This window comes from Pteropus medius, unplaced genomic scaffold (genome assembly GCF_902729225.1).
Source record: "Pteropus medius unplaced genomic scaffold, Ma_sr-lr_union100, whole genome shotgun sequence".
Lineage (NCBI taxonomy): Eukaryota > Metazoa > Chordata > Mammalia > Chiroptera > Pteropodidae > Pteropus > Pteropus medius.
The window spans coordinates 2,229,229-2,256,468 of NW_024351733.1; the positions used below are offsets into that span (position 1 = coordinate 2,229,229).

General features: G+C 34.4%; 1 protein-coding gene across 1 annotated transcript in view; it reads left to right on the forward strand.

Annotated features, from left to right (window-relative positions):
• Positions 1–27,240, forward strand: part of DMD (dystrophin) — a 1,897,222-nt gene that overhangs the window by 805,126 nt on the left and 1,064,856 nt on the right. The window contains 1 exon segment of the mRNA XM_039846417.1: positions 19,345–19,517. Coding sequence (XP_039702351.1) covers positions 19,345–19,517 — 173 coding nt within the window.

Here is a 27,240-nt window from a genome sequence, read left to right on the forward strand (position 1 = left end):
TAACTGCAAGAAAAATAATAGTATCTTGTTTTCCTTGTTTACTACTGTATCTATAACTCCTGAAACAATATCTAGCACTTAGTAGGCACTCAGTGTACATCTGGTAAATCCAGATGTGGACTCTGTGATCAAATAGCACAGAGCAATGTTAATCTGCCAATGCCAGGCTGAAAAAGGAAACAAAGGTAGCCTCTTATATATTATATCCTAATTCATTGAGTTAAATCAAGACATGTGAATTCTACCAATATATGCATATATAATAGCATAAAGATATATTTTTTAGCATGAAGATATTTGATCTAGATTTATGCATACTGAATTTTTTAGGCTAGTCTAATTTTATTTATTTTTTGCCATATTTTTTTATTTTTCAGTTATATTTGACATTCTATATTATTTTATATTAGTTTCAAGTGTACAGCATAGTGGTTAGACATTAATATAATTTACAAAGTGATCCCTCCATTTAGTCTACTACCCACCTTGCACTATACATGGTTATTACAATATTATTGACTATATTCCTTATGCTGTACTTTACAACCCGTGACTATTTCGTAACTACCGATTTATACTTTTTTCCCCCAATTTATACTTCTTAATTCTGTCCTCTTTTTCACTCGACCCCAACCCCTCCCCCCAATCTGTCTGTATTCACTCAGTTCGTTTCCTTGTATCTGTGAATCTGTTTCTGTTTTGTTTGTTCATTTATTTTGTTTTTTAGCTTCCACGTATTAGTGAGATTGTATGGTATTTGTCTTTCTCTGTCTGACTTATTTCACTCAGCATAATAACCTCTAGGTCCATCCATGTTGCAAATGGTCACTAATTCAAAAAGATATATGCACCCTTATGTTCATTTCATTGCAGCACTATTTAAAATAGCCAAAATATGGAAGCAATCTAAGTGCCCACAAATAGATGATTGGATAAAGAAGATGTGGTACATATATACAATAGAATATTACTTGGTCATAGAAAAGAATGTGCATACTGAATTTTAAACCAGTCATGTATGAAAGTGTGTGGCAAGAAACTCACATATAATTAAAATATTAGTAATATTTTTTCCTAGTCACTGAGCCTGTATTATGTAGTTGTGAAAAGCAGTAGGCTAGAGAGATTGGCAAAGCACTGGATTTGAACTTAAAAGACTTTAATTTAGACTCTGGATATGACTCATAATAGTTGTGTCTTTGGGCAAGTCACATAAAATTTCTAAGTCTCAGGTTTTTTTTTAGCTCGGAAATTAGATCAGTAATTAGATCAATGATAATACCTGTCCCAGCCTACTCAGCAGTACTGTTGTGAAGATAGAGTGAAATTATGTAGGATTATGTAGAAAAATTCTTTAAATACATATATATATATAATTATATATATTTTTATATATTATATAATATATGTTATTATTATATTATATATTATATATTATTAATATATAATATATATTATAAATATATATATAAATATATATAATATTATATATATAATAAATATATATAATATATATAAATCTATATAATTATATAGATTTTAACATGTGTAAAACTCAGTCATCAAATATTCAAAATCTTAAAAATTTATTATAAATTAAATTTCCATGTAAATAATCCTAAAAACAAATTGACTTTAAGAATATATATAAATATATATAACATTATATATATAATAAATATATATAATATATATAATATATATAAATCTATATAATTATATAGATTTTAACATGTGTAAAACTCAGTCATCAAATATTCAAAATCTTAAAAATTCATTATAAATTAAATTTCCATGTAAATAATCCTAAAAACAAATTGACTTTAAGAATGTGATAACCTTATAAAATTGCATATTTATATCTTTGAAACTTGAAATAAAATGTTAGCAACAGCATAAAATATATATAAAGTTATTTCCAGATTTAGCAAATAGCCTAAAGGTAAAAAGAAGTTTAAAATTAAAAAATGCACATAGGCAAAAAAAAAAAAAATAGCTTTACACAAAAATTTTTGTTAAAAAGTCTTATATATTTTCAATCATATTCCTTTACTATATTTCCAAAGCTACATATTACTTCTTCAGGGGTAAAATTTTCCATTTTTCTATTGATTTCAGTTGCCAAATAACTCACTTTTATATAGATTTCTTAGGTACAGGAATACCAACTCTAAATCATTTCAAGTTTCCATGCACCATGGCTTTTACCAAGAATAGGATGATGTTTTCTAGTTTGTTTGAGTTTTGTTCATTTGTTTGGAATTTAGTTTTTAATAAGATAACATTGAATTATTTCCAATTCTATGTCAGTAATTAATTTTTTTTTTTGTTTTGAGTTCAGAACCATGATAAACGATTTAAAAGCATCGAAGCTATAAGTGAACAATGATTTAATTAGAAGTGTTTTTATTTTATTTTATTTTTAATTAAGTTTATTGGAGTAATTAAGTTTATTGGTTAACACAATTATATAATTTTCAGGTATACATTATCATTTGACATCTGTATATTCTATTGTGTGTTTACCAGCCAAAGTCCAGTTTCCTTCAGCTACTATATATTTTATCCACTTTACCACTTCACCCTACCCCTACCCGCCATATCCGACCCCCTTTAACCATTTACCTACCTCCTCCTCCCCCACTCCCTACCCTCAGGTAACCACTAACCTATAGTCCATGTCCACGAGTTTCTGTTTGTTTGTCCTGTTCGTTTGTTGCTTTTAGGTTAATATCCCCCATATAAGTTATATCATATGGTTTTCAACTTTTTCTGTCTGGCTTATTTTGCTTAGCATGATTATCTCAAGGTCCATCCTTATTGCAAATGGCAGTATTTCATCCCTTCTTATGGCTGAATAATATTCCATTGTATATAAGTACCACAGTTTCTTTAGCCAATCATCTATCGTAGGACACTTCGGTTGATTCCATGTCCTGGCCACTGTGAATAATGCTGCTATGAACATCGGTGTGCAAATATCTTTTCGGATATGAATTTTCAAGTCTCTGTGGTAAATACCCAGTAGAAAGATTGCTGGATCATATGGTAGATCAATTCTTAGTTTTTTGAGGAACCTCCATACCGTTTTCCATAGTGGCTGTACCAATTTTCAGTCTCACCAGCAGTGTGTGAAGGTTCCTCTTTCTCCACATCCTCTCCACCATTTGTTATTATTGTCCTGTTGATTATAGCTATTCTAACAGGTGTAAGATGATATCTCATTGTGGTTTTGATTTGCATTTCCATAATAGCTAGTGATGTTGAGCATCTTTTCATATATTTGTTGGCCATTTGTATGTCCTCTGCCCATTTTTTGATTGGATCATTTGTTTTTTTGTTGTTATTGAGTCGTATGAGTTCTTTGTATATATTGGATATTAAGCCCTTATCGGAGGCGTTGCTTGCAAATATATTTTCCCATTCAGATGGTTATCTCTTTACCTTGTTGACGATTTCTTTTGCTGAGCAGAAGCTTTTTAGTTTGATGTAGTCCCATTCATTTATTTTTGCTTTGACTTCCCTTGCTTATGAGGTCAAATTCATAAAATCCTCTTTAAGTCCAGGATCCTTGAGTTTAGTTCCTATGTTTTCTTCTATGCATTTTAATTTTTCAGGTCTTATATTCAGGTCCTTAATCCATTTTGGGTTAATTTTGGTGTGTGGAGATAGACAACAGTCTAGTTTCATTCTTTTGCAGTTGGCTTTCCAGTTTTCCCAACACCATTTATTGAAGAGGCTTTCCTTTCTCCACTGCATGCTTTTTTCTTTTTTTTTTTGTCGAAAATTATTTGCCCATATAAATATGGGTTTACTTCTGGACTCTCAATTCTGTTCCACTGGGCCTTGTGTCTGTTTTTCTGCCAATACCATGCTGTTTTGATTACTGTCACTGTGTAGTATAATTTGAAGTCGGGCAGAGTGTTGCCTCCAAGCTCGTTCTTTTTTCTCAGGATGGCTTTGGCATTTCGGGGTCTTTCATGCTTCCATACGAAATCTCATGATTTCTTGTTCTCTTTCTTTAAAAAAATGCTGATGAGATTTTGATGGGGATTGCATTAAATTTGTATAATGCTTTAGGTAATATGGTCATTTTAACTATGTTGATTCTTCCAATCCAAGAACATGGAATGTATTTCCATTTCTCTGTATCTTTTTTGATTTCTTTTGATAGAATCTTATAGTTTTCATTATATAGGTCCTTTACATGTTTTATTAGATTTAGTCCTAGGTATTTTATTCGTTTTGTTGCAATTGCAAAGGGACTTATTTTTTCTACTTCTTTTTCTGACATTTCATTATTAGAGTATAGGAACAGTATGGATTTTTGAACGTTGATTTTGTATCCAGAAACTTTACTGTATTTGTTTACTGTATCTAGTAGTGTTCTTGTGGAGTCTTTAGGATTTTCTCTATAGAGAATCATGTCATCCACAAATAGTGACAGTTTGACTTCTTTGCTTCCTATTTGGATGCCTTTTATATCTTTCTCTTGTCCGATTGCACTCGCTAGGACCTCCAGTGTTATATTGAATAACAGTGGCGATAGTGGCCAGCCTTGCTTTGTTCCTGATCTTAAGAGGGAAGGTTTTTAGTTTTTCACCATTAAGTAAAATGTTGGCTGAGGGTTTGTCATATATGGCCTTCATTATGTTAAGGCACTTTCCTTCTATACCGATTTTGTTAAGTGTTTTGATAATAAATGGATGTCATATTTTGTTGAAGGCTTTTTCTGCATCTATTGATATGATCATATAATTCTTATTTTTTAATTTGTGTATGTGGTGTATCACATTAATCGATTTGCGTATGTTGAACCATCCCTGTGTCCCTGGGATGAAGTCCACTTGATTATGATGTATAATCTTTTTAATATATTGCTGCATTCGGTTCGCTAGTATCTTATTTAGGATTTTCCCATCTGTTTTCACAAGAGATATTGATTTGCAGTTGTCTTTTTTTTTGTGTGTTATCCTTACCAAGTTTTGTTATGAGAATAATATTGTCCTCATACAATGATTTGGGACGTATTTTCTCCTCTTCTATTTTTTGGAAGAGTTTGAGGACAATAAGTTTTAAATCTTTAAATGTGTGGTGGAAGTCACTGGTGAAGCCATCTGGTCCTGGATTTTTACTTTTTGGTAAGTTTTTGATGATTGTTTCAATTTCCATAGTGCTGCTTGGTCTATTTAGATTTTCTAGATCTTCTTGATTCAGTCCAGGAAGGCTGTATTTTTCTAAGTACTGGTCCTTTTCTTCTAGGTTATTAAATTTGGTGTTATATACTTTTTCATAGTATTCTTGTATGATCCTTTGTATTTCTGCGATATTAGTCATAATTTTCACCTCTTTCATCCCTGATTTTGTTTATTTGCGTCCTTTCTCTTTTCTTTTTAGTGAATCTAGCCAGGAGTTTGACAATTTTATTAAGCTTCTCAAAGACCCAGCTCTTTGTTGCATTTATTTTTTCTATTTTTTTGTTTTCAATTTCATTTATTTCTGCTCTAATTTTGATTATGTCTTTCCTTCTGCTGACTTTAGGCCTCATTTGTTCTTCCCTTTCTAGGTTTTTGTTTTTTTTTTAATGAAGCGTTAGGTTGTTTAATTGGGCTCATTCTTGTTTATGGAGATAGAACTGTAATTATATGAACTTTCCTCTTATGACTGCTTTTGCCATGTCCCAAAAGTTTTGATATATTGTAGCATCATCATTCATTTCTATGTATCTCTTGATCTCTTTTTATTACTTCTCTGACCCGGATATTCTTCAGTCACATGTTGTTTAATCTCCATGTATCTGTGGTTCTTCCTGCTTTCTTTTCGCAGTTGATCTCTAGTTTCAAAGCATTATAATTGGACAATATGGTTGGTATAATTTCAACCTTCTTATATTTATTGAGGGTATCTCTGTGTCCCAGTATGTGGTCGATTCTTGAGGATGTTCCATGTGCACTAGAGAAGAATGTATAAGCAGCTATTTTGGGATGGAAGGCTCTGTAAATGTCAATTATGTCCAGTTGGTCTAATGTGTCATTTAAGGATGTGATTTCCTTATTGATTTTTTGTTTGGTTGATCTGTCCATATCTGACAGTGGTGTATTGAGGTCCCCTACTATGATAGTGTTTTGGTCTGTTTCTCCCTTTAGTTCTGTTAGTAATTGCTTTACATATTTTGGGGCTCCCTGATTGGGAGCATAGATATTAATAAGTATTATGTCTTCTTGGTGCATGATTCCCTTTATCATTATGACGTGTCCCTCAGTATCTTTCTTTACCTTCTTTGTTTTGAAGTCTGTTTTGTCTGATATTAGTACCACTACTCCTGCTTTTCTCTGAATGCCATTTGCTTGAAATATCATTTTCCACCCTTTCACTTTGAGTCTATATTTGTCTTTGGAGCTGAGATGTGTCTCCTAGAGGGAGCATATGGTTGTTTTTGTTTGTTTGTTTATTTGTTTTTTTGATCTATTCTGCAACTCTGTGCCTTTCTATTGGTGAGTTCAGTCCATTTACATTTAGGGTGATTATTGAAATATGAGGTCTTGTTCTAGCCATTTTATCTTTTGCTTTCTGGTAGCTCAGTGTTTCCATTGCTTCCTTGTCCTTGTGTTTCTGTTTTCTTTACTTTGGTTGGCTTTTGTTGGTTTTTCCTCTGGTTCTTCTTTTTTTTAAGTTATATACTTCAGTTCTGAATCTTTGGTGCGTGTTTACCATTACGAATATAAAAAGAATAGTTATATATATATGTGTATATATACATACACACACCACACACACATGTCACATCACTACCCACACGCACAATAATACACACACATACAGTTGTCCATTTTCTTCTGCATGTGCCTTATCTTCATTCCCATTTGTGAATTTGGATCTTTGCATTATCCTCTTTTCAGTCATTGTTGTCTCAGTTTGTCACTATGTACGCTGAACGTTCATTACTATCTTGCTATAGTTCTTCTCTTATTATTTAAAGTTGTAATGCTTGTTCTTAGTAAGGGTTGCACTCCTCTGTTCCTATTTGCCTGATAGTCACTTTACTCCTAATTATGTTTTTTTTTTTCCATTTTGTTTTAGGTGAGCTGACCCCTTTTAATATTTTCTGTAGTGCAGCCCTCGTAGTGGAGAATTCCCTCACTTTTTGTATGTCTGGAAAGGTCTTAATTTCTCCTTCATATCTAAAGGAGAGCTTAGCTGGATACATTATTCTAGGCTGGTAGTTCCGTTCACTTAATAGTTTAAATATTTGATTCTATTCCTTTCCGGCTTGTTAGGTTTGTGCTGAGAAGTCTGAGGATAATCTAATGGGTTTTCCTTCATAAGTTACCTTTTTTTTTTCTCCCTGGATGCCCTGAGAATTCTGTCTTTGTTGTTGATTTTTGAGAATTTTAATACAGTGTGTCTTTGTGAAGGCTTTTTTAGGTTGAGGTAATTGGGTGTTCTGTTGACTTCTTGAATTCCAAGCTCCAGCTCATTCCTTAGATTTGGGAAATTCTCATCAACTATTTGTCTGAAAATGCTTTCTAGTCCCTGCTCCTTTTCCTCACCTTGGATAACGCCCATTATTCTTATGTTTCCTCTCCTGATGGTATCAGCTAGTTCTTGTATTTCTCTTTCATTATTTTTTTCATTCTTCAGTTTCTTTCTTCTTCCTTCTGATTTATTTCTAGATTTCTGTCTTTGATATCACTGACCTTTTCCTCCATTTGGCTGACTATATTTCCCAAGCTTGCTATTTCATCTTTCAACTCTTGCAGTGTGTTTTTTTTTTTAACTCCAGAAGATCTATTCTGTTGTTTTTGAGGGTTTCAGTCTCCTTGCTCTAATTATCTAGGTGTTTTTTCAATTCCTGAAATTGTTGATATGACTCATTTTGGAATGCGCTGAGTTTTTTCAGAAGTACCATCCTGAATTCTCTGTTATTTAAGTTGCACATTTCTATATCTGTAAGCTTATTTTCTGGAGATTTTTCTGAGATGCCTTGTCACCTTGGTTATTCATGGTGTTTAATGGACTATTTCTCCACCTAGACATTAATGGAAATGTATTCTGCTTTTTTTCCAGAAAGAAGATTTATTGTATAAAGATCTCTCTTTAGCCTGCTGCAAAGAAGGCTCTTTTCTTATGGTTTCTAGTAGGTGGCATCTAACCCTCTTGGATCCCTGCATTATATAAAGCCTTAATAATGCCTTTATATAATGCCTTTATTTTCTTGTAGATATTTAATCATGCTTGTTATCCTCAGTTTCAGTTCCTATCAATGTTAGCAACAGTTTCGGTAGTGGTTGCTAAGATTCTCCTGGGGCTCTGTGGTGATCAGTCTCAGAGGGTATGAGAGGAGGGGCCCTTTGGATTGAGGGTTGGGGTCTGCAGCTCAGGCTCGGTTTTGCAACTACGGCTGGTAAAAATCAGCTGTTGTTTCTCTGCTATCCGCTTCTCTGTTTTCTGCCCTGATGACTGGGCCCTGTCTCTGGCTACGTGGAACTTCCAAACTCTCTCAGGCAAGGCTGTTTAGGGAAGATGCCGCACCTTCTCCTCCTCCATCTCCTGCTTATGGGAGCTTTGGGAGCTGCGAGAGGCAGCCTCTTTATTTCTCCCAGTCCACCATCTGACACCCAGAGTTCTGACCTGTGGTAGCTCTTATGCGCAGATTCCACACTCAGACATGCTGGTGTGCAGTTTGGGTGCTTTTTGTTGAGTTTTAGATGTTCAGCTTATTGTTGTTTCAAGGGGAGAGATCTGGGGACGTCTTTCACCCTGCCATGTTTCCTTGCATCCTCTCCAATTAGAAGTGCTTTGTTTTCTCTTTTTTCTTTTGAGTTTTGAGATTTATTTTTGTTACCTATTTTGTTGTTTTTCTTTTGACTTTTAGAAAAGCTGGTCTGTATTCATTTTCCTGTTTAAATTGGTAATCGTAAGCCTTTAATACTAAAATAACAATTGAACCTTGTGAATTGATATTATATAGGTCAAAATATTCAAATATTGGCAATTGCATATAGTTCGATCTAATACAATGACTTTCACCCAAGTCGGCTTATTTCTGAATCCTAATGCATATCTTTAAATATTCAAAGAAAAAATCAAGAACTCTGTACTGTAAATCACATATAATTACTGGACTTCAATTACTATCAATTGCCAAATTGAATTTGCCATACCTTAGAGAAAAGATTAAAAGGATGTTCTCATCATTGAGGAAATCTAGGGACTTCCAAAAAGGTAAGGAAGCGAAGTAGAGTATTAGGGTCCTGCTCCTATATCATAGTTTTTTTTTTTTAATTATTCATTTAGGTTCAGAACAATTATATAAAACAGTGGTTTTGCTTTCCTTTCCCTTTATAAAACGCAGTGATGGAAAGCATGTTCTTCCAACATTGACAGCGTTAATCATTTATAAAATGGGCAAAATATGACCAAATATGTTTCTTATTTTTCCAAATTAATGTACTGGCATTCGTATTAATTTGTGCAGATTTAATTACATTCTATCTTGTATAGTAGTTATCTCTGAACTTGCTTGATCTCATACTGGATTTTCAGTTCTTTATCAAAATAATAAGGAGTTCATGATTGCATATTTAAACAGGAAAAGGAGTATAAAGTACAAAAAAGAAAGAAAACCATCCTGTCCATATTTTTCAATCCCATTCCTTGGTGGTAATAAGTTTTTTAGGTTTCCCTGGATTGCTGTATTGACAGGATTTTTCTCCATGAAACCTATCTGCCCCTCTCTGCTCAGTTACACAAGATTTAAAAGCATGCTCTGGTTCAAAAAAAAATTGGAAACATACAATGCCACATGTCTAATTTTAATGAAGGAAAAAACATTTACTTTGACACAAGTCTCTGTTACTATGTGCAAGAACCAGTTTTTCTATCAAGATTTTCTGTAAAATGATTTAGACAATGTATAGAACTTGCCACAAATGTAGCTATCACAAAAGGACTTGTGAAATTATTTTCAATTTAGTTGGTGCTGATGAATTAGGATTGTGTTTGAGGAACACTCAGAGCAGTGATATATAGGTTTGCATAGTTCTTTTTGTTTTTGATGACATTCTGTGGCATCTGGAAAACTTGGACAGACATAATTCTGAATGAAGGACTATGGCTGTTGTTAGGTATCTGAGGTGCTGAGAGGAAACCATGGAGAAATTTAGCCAGGAAATGCAGATGGACTGCTATTTAACTATTTATTCTAACAGCTAAAGAATTAGTAAAATAAAAGAAACAGGGAGATATCTGAATAGCTTACAACATTGGTTGTGGCCTGAATGCATATTGCAATGGATCAGGAACAATGTAATAAATCTTAAAGATTTGGTGATTCAATTCGCATTGGATTTTCATAAGCAAGTTAATATTCAGAGCTTCAACACAGTTTTTCACTTCACGTCAACAAATATTTATTAAAGTCTGAATACTGTGCTTAACATACTAAAAGAAAAAGATACAATGTGATTCCTACACTGATAATTTGTAATATTAATTTAAAACACATGTCATAGGTATACAAATAAGTTAGAAAGTAATAAAGGTAGGTAAAACATAATATAGCCAAATTATATAGTATAATACATGAGTATAACTGAATTCACGAAGAGGAGAAAGCAATGTAAAAAGCAGGAAAAAAAAATTTTATAGAGGAAAAAGCTTTTGAATATTTGTGCTTTGAATATAATTGGAATTTTGGATGATACTTATAACTACCACTTATTTATTGTGTGCCAGGACATATTCTAAAATACTTGTGGTAACTCATATGGTAATCACAACACTCTAGAGAAAGCACTGTCATTAGACCCATATTCAGAATTATCCAAGCTGAAAATGGTAGTTTGGATCAGAGTAGTGGTGGGGTCAAATTCTGCATATTCTTAAGGTAGAGCCCACAGGATTTGGTGGCCAGTTGTATGTGGGTTGGTAGAAACAGGGGTCAAGGATAACACTAAGAATTTTGGCATGAACAACTAGAAGAATGGAGCTGATATATTAACTATAGAATGTGGAAAATTGCAAGAGGATCAGGTTAGGGTACAAGGTTTAGTGTAAGTTCAGTTTTGACATGTTAAGTTTAAGATGTTTATTAGACATCCATGTGGATATCAAAGATACAGTTGGATGTATATTAATCAGAATTTGAGAGAGAATCTCGATTAGAGATATAAATTTGGGGATTATTGGGGGTAATTTGTTAGCTCTTCTTCCACTTGCTCACAAAATATTGATCTTTTTCTGTGTTCCTTTCTCAGCCTTCTTACTCTGCCCTGGCCTCTGTTGACAATTTTAACCACTCCATGACCTAAATATCACTTTGACACAAATGAATCCTATTGATGAGTTGGAAAACAGGATAAACAAGATAAGCATAGAGTCATCACTGATAGTGCCCAAGAGAAGGAGGCATCCAGCGGTTGTAAGGACTGAGACATTGAATGACTAGTTCTGCTTAAGGCCACAGCGAAATGTTTGTGGGCTAACAAAAGTAAGAGGACCTTGTTTTTCCGGCCCACTATTTTATCCCTAGTACATAGAATATGTCTGGCACAGGGTAGGTTTGTCAATAGATATTAGTCAAGTTAGTGAATAAAGACAAAGATACAACTCTCAGAGAAGTAGAGAGAAACCTGTGACATAGCAAAACTAGGCCAGGCTAGGGAGGCCATGGCTGTGTGACGATGGCTGTGCTTAACAGTACTGAATGCTGCAGAGGAGTAAGATGCAATGAAGAAGGTTTTAGTGAAGCAATAAATACCAATCTCCTTCAAGAAGTACATATGGTAAAAAAAAATGTGATTTACAGGTGTTTATAGCCATCTGCTCCCATGAGTCATTTTGAGAATGAAAACTGAAGACTCACTAGAAAGCAATTTATATATCTTTTTTGAATGAAGTTCAATATACTTTAAACCAGAGTATTATTGAAATATGGAAGTAACTTTTAGGAAAAATATACTAAACAATCAATTTCATATTATATTTTGGCTTACATTTTTATATCTTTGAAACTATATTGTTTCAATTTTAAGATAGCTTTTTTTGCCCTTACTGAAACATTTTTACTAAGGGAACATTGCCAAATTTGACGTAAATGTTTTGTAAATATTTTCTAAATATTTTATTGCAAACTTTAACATAGAAGACAACATTTGAGATTAATGTTTATATATGCATCCTACAATTGACATATTATTTCAAATCCTGCCTTGGTAAGAGTTTTAAAGTCATGAAAGTGTGTGAGCTTACTTCTTGGTATAAAACAGCACTAAAGACACCTGCAAATTATAGACATCCTCATTTTTCAATTGTGTGCTGAAGCTTAACAAGTGCTGAACTGAATTTTATGTTTTGTATTTGTGAGATGCCCATTCATTTTCATGATTACAGAGAAGCTACAACAGAAATGAGGCTATTTTAAATACTAGAAATCATACTGACACTTTTCTTAGTGTTTTTGAAATAAAGTACTTAGCAGCTGTAGGTAAGAAATGACATTAAAAATTCAATAAGATCATTTTAAAGCTTATTATAAAAGTGATTAACACTGTGTTCAATTTATCAGATATTTCTATCTCCTACTCCAGCCCTGTTCAATTTCTACTGTGTCTATTTTGACTTTCATACAAATAGGTTTACCATTTAGGTGGTTAAAGGCATGCTTTGTAATGAAATATTCTGACAGCAAAAGAATAGTTGTTTTACATTAAATGGAATTAAAACTTAACAGCAGAAATCTGACCATTATGACAGAGAACAGAACATAGTCAAGTTACTTGAGACCTTTATCTCAACTTGATTAGTTGGCAAATAGGTCACTTGTTTGGTTCCCTAGATAAGGGGTCCCTAACCCCTGGGCTGCGTACCAGTTCATGGCCTGCTAGGAACTGGGCTCCAAAGCAGGAGGTGAGCAGCAGGCAAGCAAACGAAGCTTCATCTGTATCTGCAGCCACTCCCCAGCGCTAGCATCACCACCTCAGCCCCACCTCATATCATCAGGCATTAAGTTCTCATAGGAGCACTGGTCCCTTGTGCCAAAAAGTTTGGGGACCGCTGCCCTAGTTAAATTATAGTCTCTAGTTTCTCTTTTTGTTCATTGAAGTTACTTATTACACAATACTTAAATAAACAAAGTACTTTTAGGTTTAAATTGTTCATGTTATTTATCTCCTTTAAAAACTGAATCTCTTGTTAAAGGGAGCCCCATATCTTAAAATATTATTTATCTCAAAGTTGAGGCCTATATTATTGTCTGTATTATCAATGTGGTCTTATTTAAATGATAAATGTTTCAACTAAAAATGTAAATTAAAGCAGCATAGTACATAATCTTCTGTTTTTCCTTATTTTTCATATCCGGACTTCATCTTTTAGATGAAAAAGTTACTTCACTAATTTTTCTCTAGTAACAGTGCATAAATAAGGGTCTTATTGATTTTATTTTATTTTGTTAATCAGAATTGCAAGGATGCTATTTTAAAATAAGGACATAAATTATATAAACCCATGTACAAATGCCTTCCAGAAATTAACATTTCTTTTCACAGGAAGAGCGGTTAACAAATAAACATCTTACAGAATGGAAATGGGTGTTGGGGAGGTCAATTCATGGGACATGTAAAAATTAAGAAAGAACTTGACTAAAAAGTTGATACTTACTTTATCATTTTTCCATCACGTTTTCAGGTAAGATAAGGAATTATTTAGGGATAGAAATGGAAATAATAGATTCTATAGTGATCCTAGGGATTTTTATGTCACCATAGCAACTACAGGACTATGGTTTCATTTTTAGAGGGTCAGAAACTGTAAAGATCACTTATTTCTAGATAAACTAAAATAGTAAAAACTAGAAAAGATTTCATCTCTGACTTTAAACTATGGAAACTGCTACAGAATTTTTTTGGTGCATATATCATTTTTCTGTGTGCAATGCCTCAGGGACGAAAGTATGTGTAGGGACTTTAAAAAGGATTTCCTGGACTCCAGCCAATTTTGAAAGCATTTTCTGAGAATGCACTAAGGAGCTATTATCTAGATATCCAGAGAGTATGACATCCCCTGCCCCAGTTTTTGCTTTTTGACTTTCTCATTTAAGATAGAAAGTTTTCTTGCCTTTGCAACATGCCCAGCATTGCTAAAACCATTCATAACTCAATTCTGAACAACTCTACCACTTTCCAGATAATTGGGAGCTCTGAAGAGATTCAGGTTAAAATCAGGAAGCTTTGCAAGCTCAAATCCTCAGGAAGAAACCACATGCACACATATACCCCACATCAAAACCATAAATGGATTACTTTTATTCTAGTGGCAGAGATCTTCCTTCTCTTCTTTTAAATAGTACCCTCGTATGAGATTACAGCCATTCATTTTAAATATTTGGGTTCCCAATGTACAGACAAATGTGGCTGGTTGCCCCAATATGAATTTAAGTAATCAGCCTGTCAGTCTGTTTGGTATCAAGTGGAGTACCTGACAAATTTCTGGATCTTTGTCCTTGGGCTAGCAGCTACACTAAAATGGAATCCACAACTCATATCATCAAGAGTCGATCCAGTGCAAGTTGTGGTGAATTAGGCTGCCCAGTTCAGTCAAGTTAACAGAAATAACAAAGAAGTCATGTTGGCACATGTTTCTAGCACCTAACCTAATCAAGCTTGTGGGATAGCCCCAAATATTCTACCCAAATCTCTAGACGCAGAGTCATCAGATGTTCATGAAATTTTGCCAGGTGAATAAAAAGAAAAAGACTATAAGAGGCAAACTTTAGTGACTTCTAGGGCATTGCTAACATATACCACATCCATTCTCTAAAAAAAAATTTTTTCTTATAAGTTTTATTTGTATTAGTAGTAAACATTTCTTCACTAAAGATGTGTCTTGTGTCAAATAATGCAAACTGCAATGTAGTACTAAGCTATTTTCAATTTTGTAGTGAAAGAAAATGACAGTGGAAAACAGTTTGCCCTGTCCAGATTTATATTTTCACACTTTCAAAATGCTAAAATTGCTCTGAGTAAGTTCACCAATGACTTCCTAAATTGCCAAAGCTGACTTTCCCCTCCTGTTTCTAGCTGCATTTGACTTGATGACAGCTCCCTCCCTCCTTCCCGATATTCTTTCTTCCCTTGATTTTGAAATATTTTACTCTTTTAGGTCTCCTTCGAGGTCTGATGAGAGTTACTCTCTAGGCATATTTATATCTTTCCTCAGCCTCTGCCTTCCACAGAGGTTTATCCTTAGGCAACCTTTATTCTCACTCTTTTCACTCTAAAAATCTTTTTCTGTGTAACTTAAACATCTCGTGCAATTAAACAATGTCTATATTCCAATGACTAGCAATTTCGTATGTAGCACTCATAGACGACAGTTTTAACCTGAATTTCTCCAGATAAGTACTCTCACAGAGTATGTCTGTGTTGACATGGCCTCCGTTCTCTCGTATAATAATACTTGACCTGTCAGATAAGTACTCTTACCACAGAGCTAAATTGAGTTGCTTAACAAAAAGAATGGAGCCTTCCAATCACAAGGTGTACATGGACTTGAAGAGAACAATTTGGAATTTTATAAACAACCTCTCTCTCTCTCTCTCAAATTAATTCACATCAGCATAACCATTGTATCTTACCTTGTTTCTAGCTGATTTGAAAGACCTGGGAACACGCTGCTCTGTTTTTTTTATGTTCTCACTATAAGATTGACTTTTACCCCTTACAACTGGCATTATATTATATTCTCCTCTGTTTCTACAGCTTAGTTCTCCTCCAAGGCAAGCTTTCATGCACTACAGATAGAAGTCTTAGAATGAGGCAGGAAAATCCTCTAAGATCTACGTCTACCTATAACCTTTATACTGCTGCCCAATTCAACTTGAGTTTGCTTTCAGAGCCTGCCTTCTGGGATGCTTGGGATGCTACAAGTTCAGCAAGAGCCACTTTCTATCTAGCCTTCTCTCCATCTCATACATGGTTAAAGTCCTCTTCAATCTTGACTGAAAGTAGGCAAAAGTATTTCTTTTATTGATATTTGTTAAGTTTTTATATCTATATTTATCTACCCTGGCAGGAAACCCGAGATCTCTGAATCAGAGAACATATCACTAATTACTCAACAGCATCGTTACACCAGCTCCCATGCCCCAAATCCCCACAGGAAAATGTAATGAGGGCCAGATGTTTATCATGTGAGTGTTGCAGTACAAGAGAGAACCCCCCAAATTATGAATAAAAGAGCTTATATAAGGAAACTCTTTTATATCTGAGGGGCAGGGAGTGGGAACAGAGAGAGAAAGAGACAGACAGACAGATGGCATAGACCTTTGCTCTGGAATGTAAACAAATCCTCTTCAGGTGGAAAGGAAGGTAGAGGTCTATTATTCTTGGAAGGTAAGTTAGAATGTAAGTAAGCAAAATTCTCCAGAGAGATGACTTTCTGGAACAGCGCACTAGTCTAAACTCCAAGGTGTGTTTGCTATTCAATCATTCTTTAACCTAGTATTGAATTTCTTTGCTCAGAAAGCCCAGACCATGTGGAAATATGAATATATGTATGGTACAAGAGTAGTTGTCATCCTATTCCTCTTCTCAAAATCTGATGCCAATTGCCTATTGGATCTGTACACTCTGATGCCCAAACGCTTTTCAAAATGATTACATCTAAATCTGAACTCAATAAAACACACACACACACACACACACACACACACACAAGCATGCATGCATATATGGAACCTGGTCACCCGTTGGAAATCTTTTTATTTGGTGACACCGCTATTCATCTGTATACCCAAGCCAGAAACCTGGGAGTTATTCAAGCCTTTTCTCTTTTTCACCTAACAGTCAGTTCTGCCAATTCTTCATATTTTTAAACTCCTTTTTTAATTCAATGCTATAATGAACACCAACTAGATATTTAATTATATTAATGAATTTCTGTTAATTTTGTAGGTGTCATAATGGAGTTATATGTACTTTCCTTAAAAAGAGTTGATGTATATTGAAAACACATGCTGAAGTATTTATGGATAAAATATTATATCAGTTTATTTCAAAATAATATTTCAAAATAAGTTGAGGAGGTGAATATGTGAGAGTGTAATGCAACAAGGTTGACTGTAGCTTCCTAAGAGGTAGTGCTGGACAATAGGTTCATGGGGACTGTACTATTTTCCTGCATTTGTATATATTTGAATTTTTCTGTAATATTTTTAGAAATCATGGTTTCCCACTTGTTACTGGATTACGTGCAGAATTTTCAAAGCATATCATTAAATCTCTCCGGCCTGTTTCCTGACCCATCTTCCTTTAATTCTCTGCATTTCCAAAACGTCAGCCAAATATGCCTGCTCACGTTCCCTGCCTTAGCATGTGTATAACTCATTAACTATAATGTCCTACCCACTTCAACTACTCATCTGTGTCAACCCTAAATTTTACTTCCTTCATGATCTCTTTCCTGAGCTTGTAACCAAATATGATGTATGATCATTCCTTCTCTGAACTTCCAGAAAATATTTGGTACCACTTAAACCACACATCATATTCTTTCTTATAATCCAGCTGGGGCTTCTACAATTTTATTTTTTCCTTCAGTTCTCCAAACAATACCCTCTTCTTACTACCAGAATAATATCAATTTAAAACGTCTCAAAAACAAACAAATAAAACTGTGCTTCACCTAACTTTGCTTTCTCTGTATTGATCCTTTTACATGGATAAGCTCAATTAACATTTGCTGAATTGACTTTGTAATAATTCAGATGAACAAAATAAATTCATACTAACTAGATCAGCCAAATATGTAATTTTTAGTAATTTTTTTTGAAAATCAGTATTTTAAAAGATTTTTATTGCATGATGAATTTTTGGTTTTTGATTTTTTTCCATAAATATAGTCTAGATAAAAAATGATGGAGTTAATTTATGGGATATATTTGTTTCTTCATTTATTCAACAAATATGTATTGGTACCTACCATGTGCCAGGATAGTTTTCAGCTCTGGAAAATAACATCCCTGCACTAATAGGGTCTAGCCTAGTGGTGTAGAGAGACCACTAGATATATAATTTAATGTTAGTCATAAGTGACATAAAGAAAAATGAGGAATACAGGGAATACAGGGTGATCAGGGCTGCCACTTAACATAGAGTAGTAGAGAAAGCTCCTTTGAGGTGAGAAAGAAGTAAGGAAACCAGACATAAATTTCTTGGAGGGAAAGAATATTTTGGCAGAGAAAACAGTGCAGAAACCTTGAAGCAAGAGTATGCTTGGTTTGCTCAAGGGACACAAAGAGGCTAATGAGGCTGAAATATTGTGTACTTGGAAGAGAGCAGGAAAAGATAAGATTAAAACTGTAGATTGCACACAGCCACATCATATAGAGCTTTGTAGGCCATGGTAAGGATTATGGGTTTGATGAAGAGCCATTGAGGGTTTTGACCAGAAGGGTAATTTGATCTGATTTTATGTTTTAAAAGAATCTAGTTGTTGTCTGGAGAATTGACTGGGAGAGGGTCAAGACTAGAAGCAGGAGAATCATTTATGTAGCTATTGCGATAATCCAGGTGAGATATAATGATAGCTTATAACAGAACTATAGCAGGGGAGGTAATGAGAAAGATTCAAAATCTGCCTATGTTCTGGAAGTAGAGCCAACAGGACTGTCCAATGATTTGAATTCTGGAGGTTAAAAAAGAAAGCTCAAGAATGATTCCAAGGTTGTCAGCCTGAATAACTATTAATTGATATGTCGTTTATCAAAATGCGGAAAACCATGGGAAGAGAAAGATAAGAGGATGCAGTTCAGAATTTAGTTAGGGCCATATTGAGATGCTCATGAGATGTCCAAGTGTCAAGTAAGTAGCTGGGTTTTTTGAGTCTGGAGGTCAGTTGAGGTCAGGGCTGAAGATAAAAGTTTGGAAGTCATTGTTGTGTAGTGGGTATTTACATCAATAAGACCAAGAGAAGTAGTGTCAAAACTATGCTAGAGCACTCCAATAGTAACGATTAATAAGAGGAGAAGGATTCAGCAAAGGGGCCTTAGAGGCAGTAGTCATGAAGGTGGAAGGAAAACCAGAAAGAAGTGTCCAGGTTACAGAAGCCAAATGAAGATAGAGTCTTAAAATGGAGGGAGGGATCGACTGTATTAAGATGAGTGTAGTTTATGCATTGAATTTGAGCATGTTGAAACCAGTGGGCTTCAGCGCTGATGATTTTTTAAAAGTCAGTAATTAAGAATTGCAAGACTGTTACTTCTGAAATTGATACATTTCTTTTTTTCTTTTTCCCTAAACAACTGATTCATTTTTGACTTGTTTTAAAATTTTAACATTACAGAATATAAAAGACAGCCTGCAACAAATCGCAGGGCGTATTGACATTATTCAGAATAAGAAGACAGCAGCATTGCAAAGTGCCACACCTGCAGAAAGAGCGAAGCTCCAGGAAGCTCTCTCACGGCTCGATTTCCAATGGGAAAGAGTCAACAAAATGTACAAGGACCGCCAAGGGTAGGTAACACTTCCATTTTACTAAATTATTATACCTGTTTTTAGGGAACTCTAGAGTTTATTTCAATGTTAGCAATGGAAAAAAAGAGGTGGAGAGGAAGAGAGAGAGGTATCACTATCACTGGAAAAAGTTAAGTGGAGTGAGAACAAATTATTTTGTACTAAAGTTAGCATTATGTTGGAGCACTATATTATCTGCTAAAATTCAGATAATGTCAAAAAAGGTTTGATTATTTAATTGAGTTAATGTAAATACTTGTATAATATAAAATGTATATCTTTGGTCAAACCTGTGTTCTATATATTTATATCAGTTTGATACTTGGATTAATATGTTTAAAATATAAGCTATGAACAAAAAGTTTATTTTCATTTAATTGTTTCTATTTTGAAGGCATTACTTTACATTTTGAAGTCCCCCCACTTATTTTTTTGCTATGAAGAATGTGTTGGCTTGATTTAAAACAGTGTTTTAGTGCTTACCTTAATCAAAAGTATCTAACTTTTTACCAAAATTTTTGAATTTATATACATTCTTCAGCCTCAAGAAGGTAGAGTATTGTTTTCTCTTTTAATTTTAGGTTAAAATTTATAAAGGTCTAATGGCTTTAAAACAATTTGTTTCAACGATTTGTAGTCCTAAGACAGTCTTCTTCATTATTCTCAAGGAAAATCAAATCATTTTTAATAGCTATAGTGAACTTCCTAAATATCTCTCATCTCTGTCCATTTCTAACCTTCCCTCTATTGTAGTTCTTCATTTACTACATTAGATTCTTAAACTAATACTTCTAGCAGAAATCTTGGTTATCTCCAATGAGAATCCCTACTTTGCTCCTAATCACCTTTTATCCAGAGTTGTTTTCCAAAGTGTAAGAACTTCAATACTATAATTTCATTTCCCTTAGAATAAAGTCCATACTCACTAACTGAGCCTATAAAGCCTTCACATGTCCCCTGCTTATCTGGTCAGCCTCACTGCTTTTTAATTCCTGCCTATATTACCGTCCCTCCAATTTCTGCTCTAGCAGTGTTAATTCGATTTGAAGATCTTCATATGTTTTGTTCTCCTTCTGGCCTATCTGTCCTTCAGATCTCACCTGAGATGTTCTTTCTTTCTTAAAGTTTACTATAAAGTCTGGAAACTTAGATATTATTTTCACATTTAATGTAATATAATATCAATATACTAGTTATGTAGTTGTAAATGTTGCCAGACTCTGTGGCTCCAAAGTAACCTACTTCTAGAATTTACCACATAGTAATCAATGTGTTTACTTTTGTACCTCCTGCACAAGCTCCTTAAAGACAAGAGCTATCTTTTATTTTGTACAATATGCTTGGTACTAATATAGTACTGAGTACAAAGTGGATGTTCAGCATGTCTGGACTGAAGCCTCCTCTCAGAAACCTGAGAATATTTATCCCTGGCTGGTCTAATAGTTTTATCTCAACTTTCTGGAAAACAGCTGTCCCCAGGGTATCCAAAGCCAGTATTGATAAAACAAACTCAACAACCCTGTACATATGCCATAAAAGACAAACTTATAATGCCACTGTGGTATACCTTCTCTCAATATCCCACACTGAGTCATTATGATCCTCTTATGTAAGCTACTCCAGTGAGGTCGATTTCATCACCCTCTTTTGGAGCGCTTATTCCCATGTTGGGATATTCTTGTCTCTGTCATCTTCTCTCAGACAGTGTTTTCTCTTAGCCATCCAGGCCACTAACACCATCACCTAAGAAACTTGTGGGAGGAGCGGTCATGGGTAGCCAGTGATCACTGTGCTTCTATAGGCATCTACTACTCTGTACTAAAAGCAGTGGTGAAACTTTCTGCTTTCTGAGGCTGCTCCCATACTTTATATATGTCACCTTTATCCAGTGAGCTAGTTATTCCCTTCTCACCAGGTCATATAGATGCTTTCCTTTCAGTTCACCTTTAACCGTAGACTTTAAAAGAAGCAGAAACACCAATGTCATTCCATAGAGAGGGTAAACTGAAATTTCACCCCAAACCTGGGGCCTTTCATATGTCTGGCAAAGGATAGAGTTTCTCTAACAGCCTTAGGCTCGCTCTTTTCATATCTAGAGGCTGGAAGAGTATCTTAATTTTATTCTAATTGACCTTCTGTAGTAACTGGTGAGGAACTATTAAATATCCTGTCTTTTCGTCTAGTCTCATAAAACTGGTTTAAATCATATACAGTCCAAATTGTTTTGGAATCCTGGCTTTGCCACTGATTAGCTTTGTGTCCTTCGGTAAGTTCCTTAACTTTTATGCTCCACAATTCCCTTATCTATAAAATGGGATAAAAATATTTTCTAAGTCATAAGGTCATTATGAGGACTGAATGACAGAGTGCATGTAGAGTGCTTAGAGGATCACTTATACATGATGATGACTCAGTTAAGCTTGGCAATATTGATGATAAAAATGGTGGTCTTATGGCTCTGATCGTCTTCATGCCTGTTAATTTATTCTGATATTCTTTCGCATTTTTCTGAGCACTATCGAAAAATGAATTAAATTCAGTCCCTGCTCTGAAGAATCCCCCAGTCCTAGAGAGAAAATGAGCAGTCAGTAAAACATGGCTTAATAGATGTAAGCTGTGCTAGATGGCAAGAGCAAGATTCTGGGGAGTGGAAAAGGAATATCTTACACAGGGTCAGTAATAAAGCAAGGTCTGTGAACCATTCGAGGTTCTGAGTTACAGTTAACAGAAAGTGGCTCTGCTAACCTTAGGTAGAATTACACAGTTTATTAGAAGGATATCAGGTAACTCATAGAATCAATGGAAAGGCCTGAAATCCAGCTTTAAAAATGGGCAGAAACTATCAAAGAAGACCAGGCTAGGCATTCAGAAACACATCCAGCATCAAGCCACAAAATGAATCTAAGTAATAAATTGCTTTCAAAGCCATGATATGCTGGTATACTCAGAAGTATCTTTGTCACTGAATAATGTTTGCTACAATCACTGCCAAAAAGTATCTAAATTATTACTTATTTTTGTGTCACTAATTTCAGAATTAAGATTTCTGACAGAACTATTAGTAAGGCAGGGGTTGATATTTTTCTCTAAAGGTTCAGTTAGTAAATATTTTAGTCTTTGCAAGCCATATATCTTTGTTGAAACTATTCAATTTTACTGTTGTAGGTTAAAAGAAGCCATAGATAATATATAAATGAATGGGCAATGCTTATTCTAATAAAACTTTGTTTACAAAGACAGGTGGTGGGCCAGATTTTGCTGGTGGGTCATAAATTGCAGAGTCCTATTATAAGGCAAGCTGAGGTCATATAACTAGGTTCTAACTGCCAGGGGTCAGGGAAAATAAAAAGCTGGAATTTGGGCTTTTTTGTCATGGTAGTTAGGGACTTGTCTCCCACCAAGGCCCATACAATCGTAGATTCTTGAATCCTTAGAAAGATTAGAAGTTATACATTCATAAATAGACAAATGGCCAGTATAGCCTTCATGTTGGGTTCTCAATAAAAATTTACTAAATTTTTAAATAACCCATCTTGAGGTTAAATCAAAATATTTTTGAGTCAGTAAGAAAGTATTGGTATTTCTTCATATATGATCCATGTATGATAGTATATTATTTAGCTATTGCCATAATACAGTGATTCAAATCCCCCTAACCTCGGATGCGGGTTGCATGTTGCATGTGTCTTTACTCTGGGCCTAAGATGAAGGGCCAGTGGCATGATTTGCTCATGATGGATAATCAGAGTATAAAACAAGCCTAACCTCCCAAGAGCATTTATGGCCTGTGCCATAATATATGTGGACTATGTCAAGTCCACTCACAGTCAATTCGCCAGAGCAAGCCTAACATCCATAGAATTTGGGAAAGTCGTCCCATCCATTAGCAGATGGTGAAGAAGGATGAATATTTGGTGAACAATAATCTAAACTATTAAAGATACTTAATCATTAATAATAAATGATTTTTTTATAGCTAGAAAATACATTAGTGATTTTTGTCCCACTTTATTTTACAGGAGAGACTAAATCTCAAAGATGTTAAATGACTTGCTCAAGCTCATCCTACATGGAGTATTTCTATTTTACCAAAATATCAAGTTCTACTATGTTTGCATACTCACAATAAGTTACAGATATGGCAAAATGTGTTAGACTCTTGGCATTCCTAAGGCATAGGTTCTGAGACCATCATTAATCAACAAATTCATGAATGCCATAATGACAAAACTCACTTATATTAATTTCATAGTGTAAAACAGACATTACTCTTTAGGAGAGGGCAAGTAGAGAATTAAAATCCAGATTGATTTGTGACTGCTCAGTCATTGTCTACTCTAAGAGACCTGCTTCCAATATTGTCTTCCAGCATATAGAATTTCAGCATGTGCTTCAGTGAACTTACAAGTTATCAAAATACTAAAAGTGGCTCCTGTCCATGGAAACACAAATAGTGAATATAGTAAACATTAAATCCTTGAATCCCATGTACCATGTATATGGGTAGATATACATATATATAAGATTAATATTTAAATGTATGGGACATTGTTGCTAAATTCTGTTTTCATCTATTTCTTGGTGGGTTACTCATTACTTATAAACGATACCTACAGGAAGCACGTGAAAATAAAGAGAAAATTAACATAATATTTCCTTAGTATTAGAAAAAACTTCCTTTTTTTCTTTCAGAAAAACACTTGAGGGCCTACTAAGTGTCAAGTACTCTGTTGTCTTTTCTTTCTCATACCATTTTTGCTATCCCTTAAACCATTAATAACTTTGCCCCATGTTTAGGAAATGACTCCCAAGCCTAAGGGGATAGCACAGTCCAAATGAAATAATAAAAGCGAAAGAAGTTTCTAGACTACAAATTGCTATGTAGCCATAAGATGGCATTATTGCATAACAACAAGGTTCTAGTCTGACATCAAGCAAGTGATTTTTTTTTTTAAATTGGTATTCCTCCTTAGAGTTGCATTTAGTCAGGTATTTTGGGATGACTCACCCATACATTTAAGTGGTTAAATTCAAGGTGATTCTGAGCTTTAGATCTGATGTAAAGAAGACATGAGACCAAACAATAATTTTTATAATATTGAATTTCTAGAGAAAAAAATATCAAAAATATTGGGAAATGAGTATGAGGGCATTTTAAAAATCAAATTGATTACCAGTGATATTTCATGGAATAAAAAATAAGAAAACAGTGTTGTATAAAAAGAGCCAGACACAAAATGATACATATTGTATGACTCTATATACTTAAAACTCAAAAAGAGGCATATCGAGGCTTAAAGGTCAGGTATGGTTGCCTTTATTGGGAAGAATAATTCAGGATCAGGTTCAGGGGTTCTGAGTAACATTTTATATCTTGATCTGGATGCTGGTTGATTAAGATATTTCCTTTAAGAAAGTTTATGGAACTGTACACTTGTGATTTCTACACTTTCTATATGTATGCTGTACTTGAATGAAATTTACACTTAAAATTAAAAAAATAATAAACATATACTTTTTTCAAGTATAGGAAAGACCTAACTCAGAATTTTTCAAAAGGTGCAGCTTTAAGAAAAGCATATTACATTGGTCTAGTTTTGACATTTCACCATGGACCCCTGAACACTTTATAATTGACCAGTACAGACCCTAAGATAAGTATTGTGGGCACCACTGCTCTAAAGAAAGTTTCCTGAATTTACAACCATCGTGCCGGGAGCACAGTGCCTCATGTCAATAAGATACTGAGGGTGGTAGAGCTGGAAGCTGCTTCCCTGGTGATTTCTCCTTTGTTTAGTTCCCTTAGGGCCAGGCCCACAGTACTAAAGCACTCAGACTCTTGCTGCCGTTTGTACTGCATGAAGGAAAATGAGACAATGGAAGGAGAGAAAACAGGAATAGAAGCCAAAGAAATCTGATTTGAAGAGAAAGTGCCTTAATCATCTCTGTATTCAGACTCTAGGGAATAAGCATGTGATTTTGCGAGTTTACTCCTCATACAATTCTCTCATAAGCATTTGCTATTTCACTTGTAACTTTTCTGTGAAGACATTCAATACATATTTTTCTCGCATGTCAAGGTGAGGAATGTAACCCCACACTACACACAGAGGGAAAGAATAATATACTAATTCTCATGCCATCACTACAGTTTTATCCTCTAAAGTGGAAGTTGGACAGATGCATAATCAGGGAGCTTTTCCAGAATTGTTCGTTCCCACATGAGACATTCAGATATAGCAGCATTATTAGCCTTTTCTATTTGTCACAATGCCATATGTAGTTGGGAAAATACATGATAAACACACATAGTATCCTGAAAACTCAGGAAAGATTAACATCGTGGTCTTAGAATTAGGCTCTAATCAATGTAAAGATTTTCATGCAGGATTGGATCTTCATATTTTCTCCCCAAGTATATGTATATGTGCCAATACATAATTCTACTATTGGTTTTTGAAGCTCGTAGAATTAAGAGGTTAAAAAAAAGTCTCTTGGGTAAGTTTTTTACATCTTATTTCAGTGCATCTCTTTGAACTGACCAGGGGAATGAATTCTCATTTATTTATTCATGGGGACGATGTAGGGGCAGATGTGTTAAATAGCAGAAGTAAAGTTTCCTGTGTTCTACTTTAAGGTGCTATTGAGACCATAGTATATGGGGAAGGCTTCTGTTTTGGTTCTCAGCATCAATATATTTTTTTAAATCATTATTTATTGTCACTGATTTTATAGAATTTACTTTTAAAGCTTGTTTAAGAAAACAATACATAATTTACCTCCATAGATATATCAGGAAACATTCGTATACATAGACATACAGACATACTAACTGACCTAAATGCTGAACCTTTAAGTTTTCCCCAGATAAGTAAGTATCTTATTCACTATCTGCTCTTCTACCTTCATCTACATTGATTGGTCTGATTTATTTTATTGGCTTCTGGATGTCAGAAACCACATCAATTTTGCTTCTTTGCACAATGCCCAGTACAATGCATATGGTTAATACTATTTGGTGATAATGATGATGATGAAAACTATAATATTAAAGCATCCATGTCATATATGCCAAAAATAAATCATCAGGTCTTTAAGAAAGGCAAATCTTTCAGTTACCTGTCATTCTCTATAATCTCCCTTCATTCACTAAGTTTAGCCTCTACATCATCTACTCTGCTATATCTGTTTCCTCAGTTTAAGGGTTTGCCCCTCCTGCACACTATCTTCTATTTCGTGCTGTTCTGTTCAAGTGTTTATATTTCTTCCCAGGATTTGTAGAATCTAAACCAATCCATGCCAATTGTGAATATCTTTCAGTGGCTAGTTGTTGCCCTTTGAACACTACTGAGAGAGCAACTGTGGGCCAAATAGAGGAGTCTTTGTTTTCACTTAACAGCCCAAAATGAAGTGTATAATTTGACTGCTGATTTCGATTACATGGAGGTTTTTACCACAAGAGGCAAACTTTAAACCGCAAAAATCAGTCCCTTATAGTTGGTGTTAGGAGGTATTTAATGTTAATGTATTGACTATCAAACAGTCTCATTAAAACAAACCAACCATCAATGAAAATATTCTTACCCATAATTCTGATTTTTGAAACTCTATTTAAAACATGAACTATTCAGTACAGTACACCATTTGAATTAGATCCCTAAACTATCCCTTGATTTATATTTCCTGCTTTACTTATAATTTCTTCTGAATTCTTAGTTGTTGA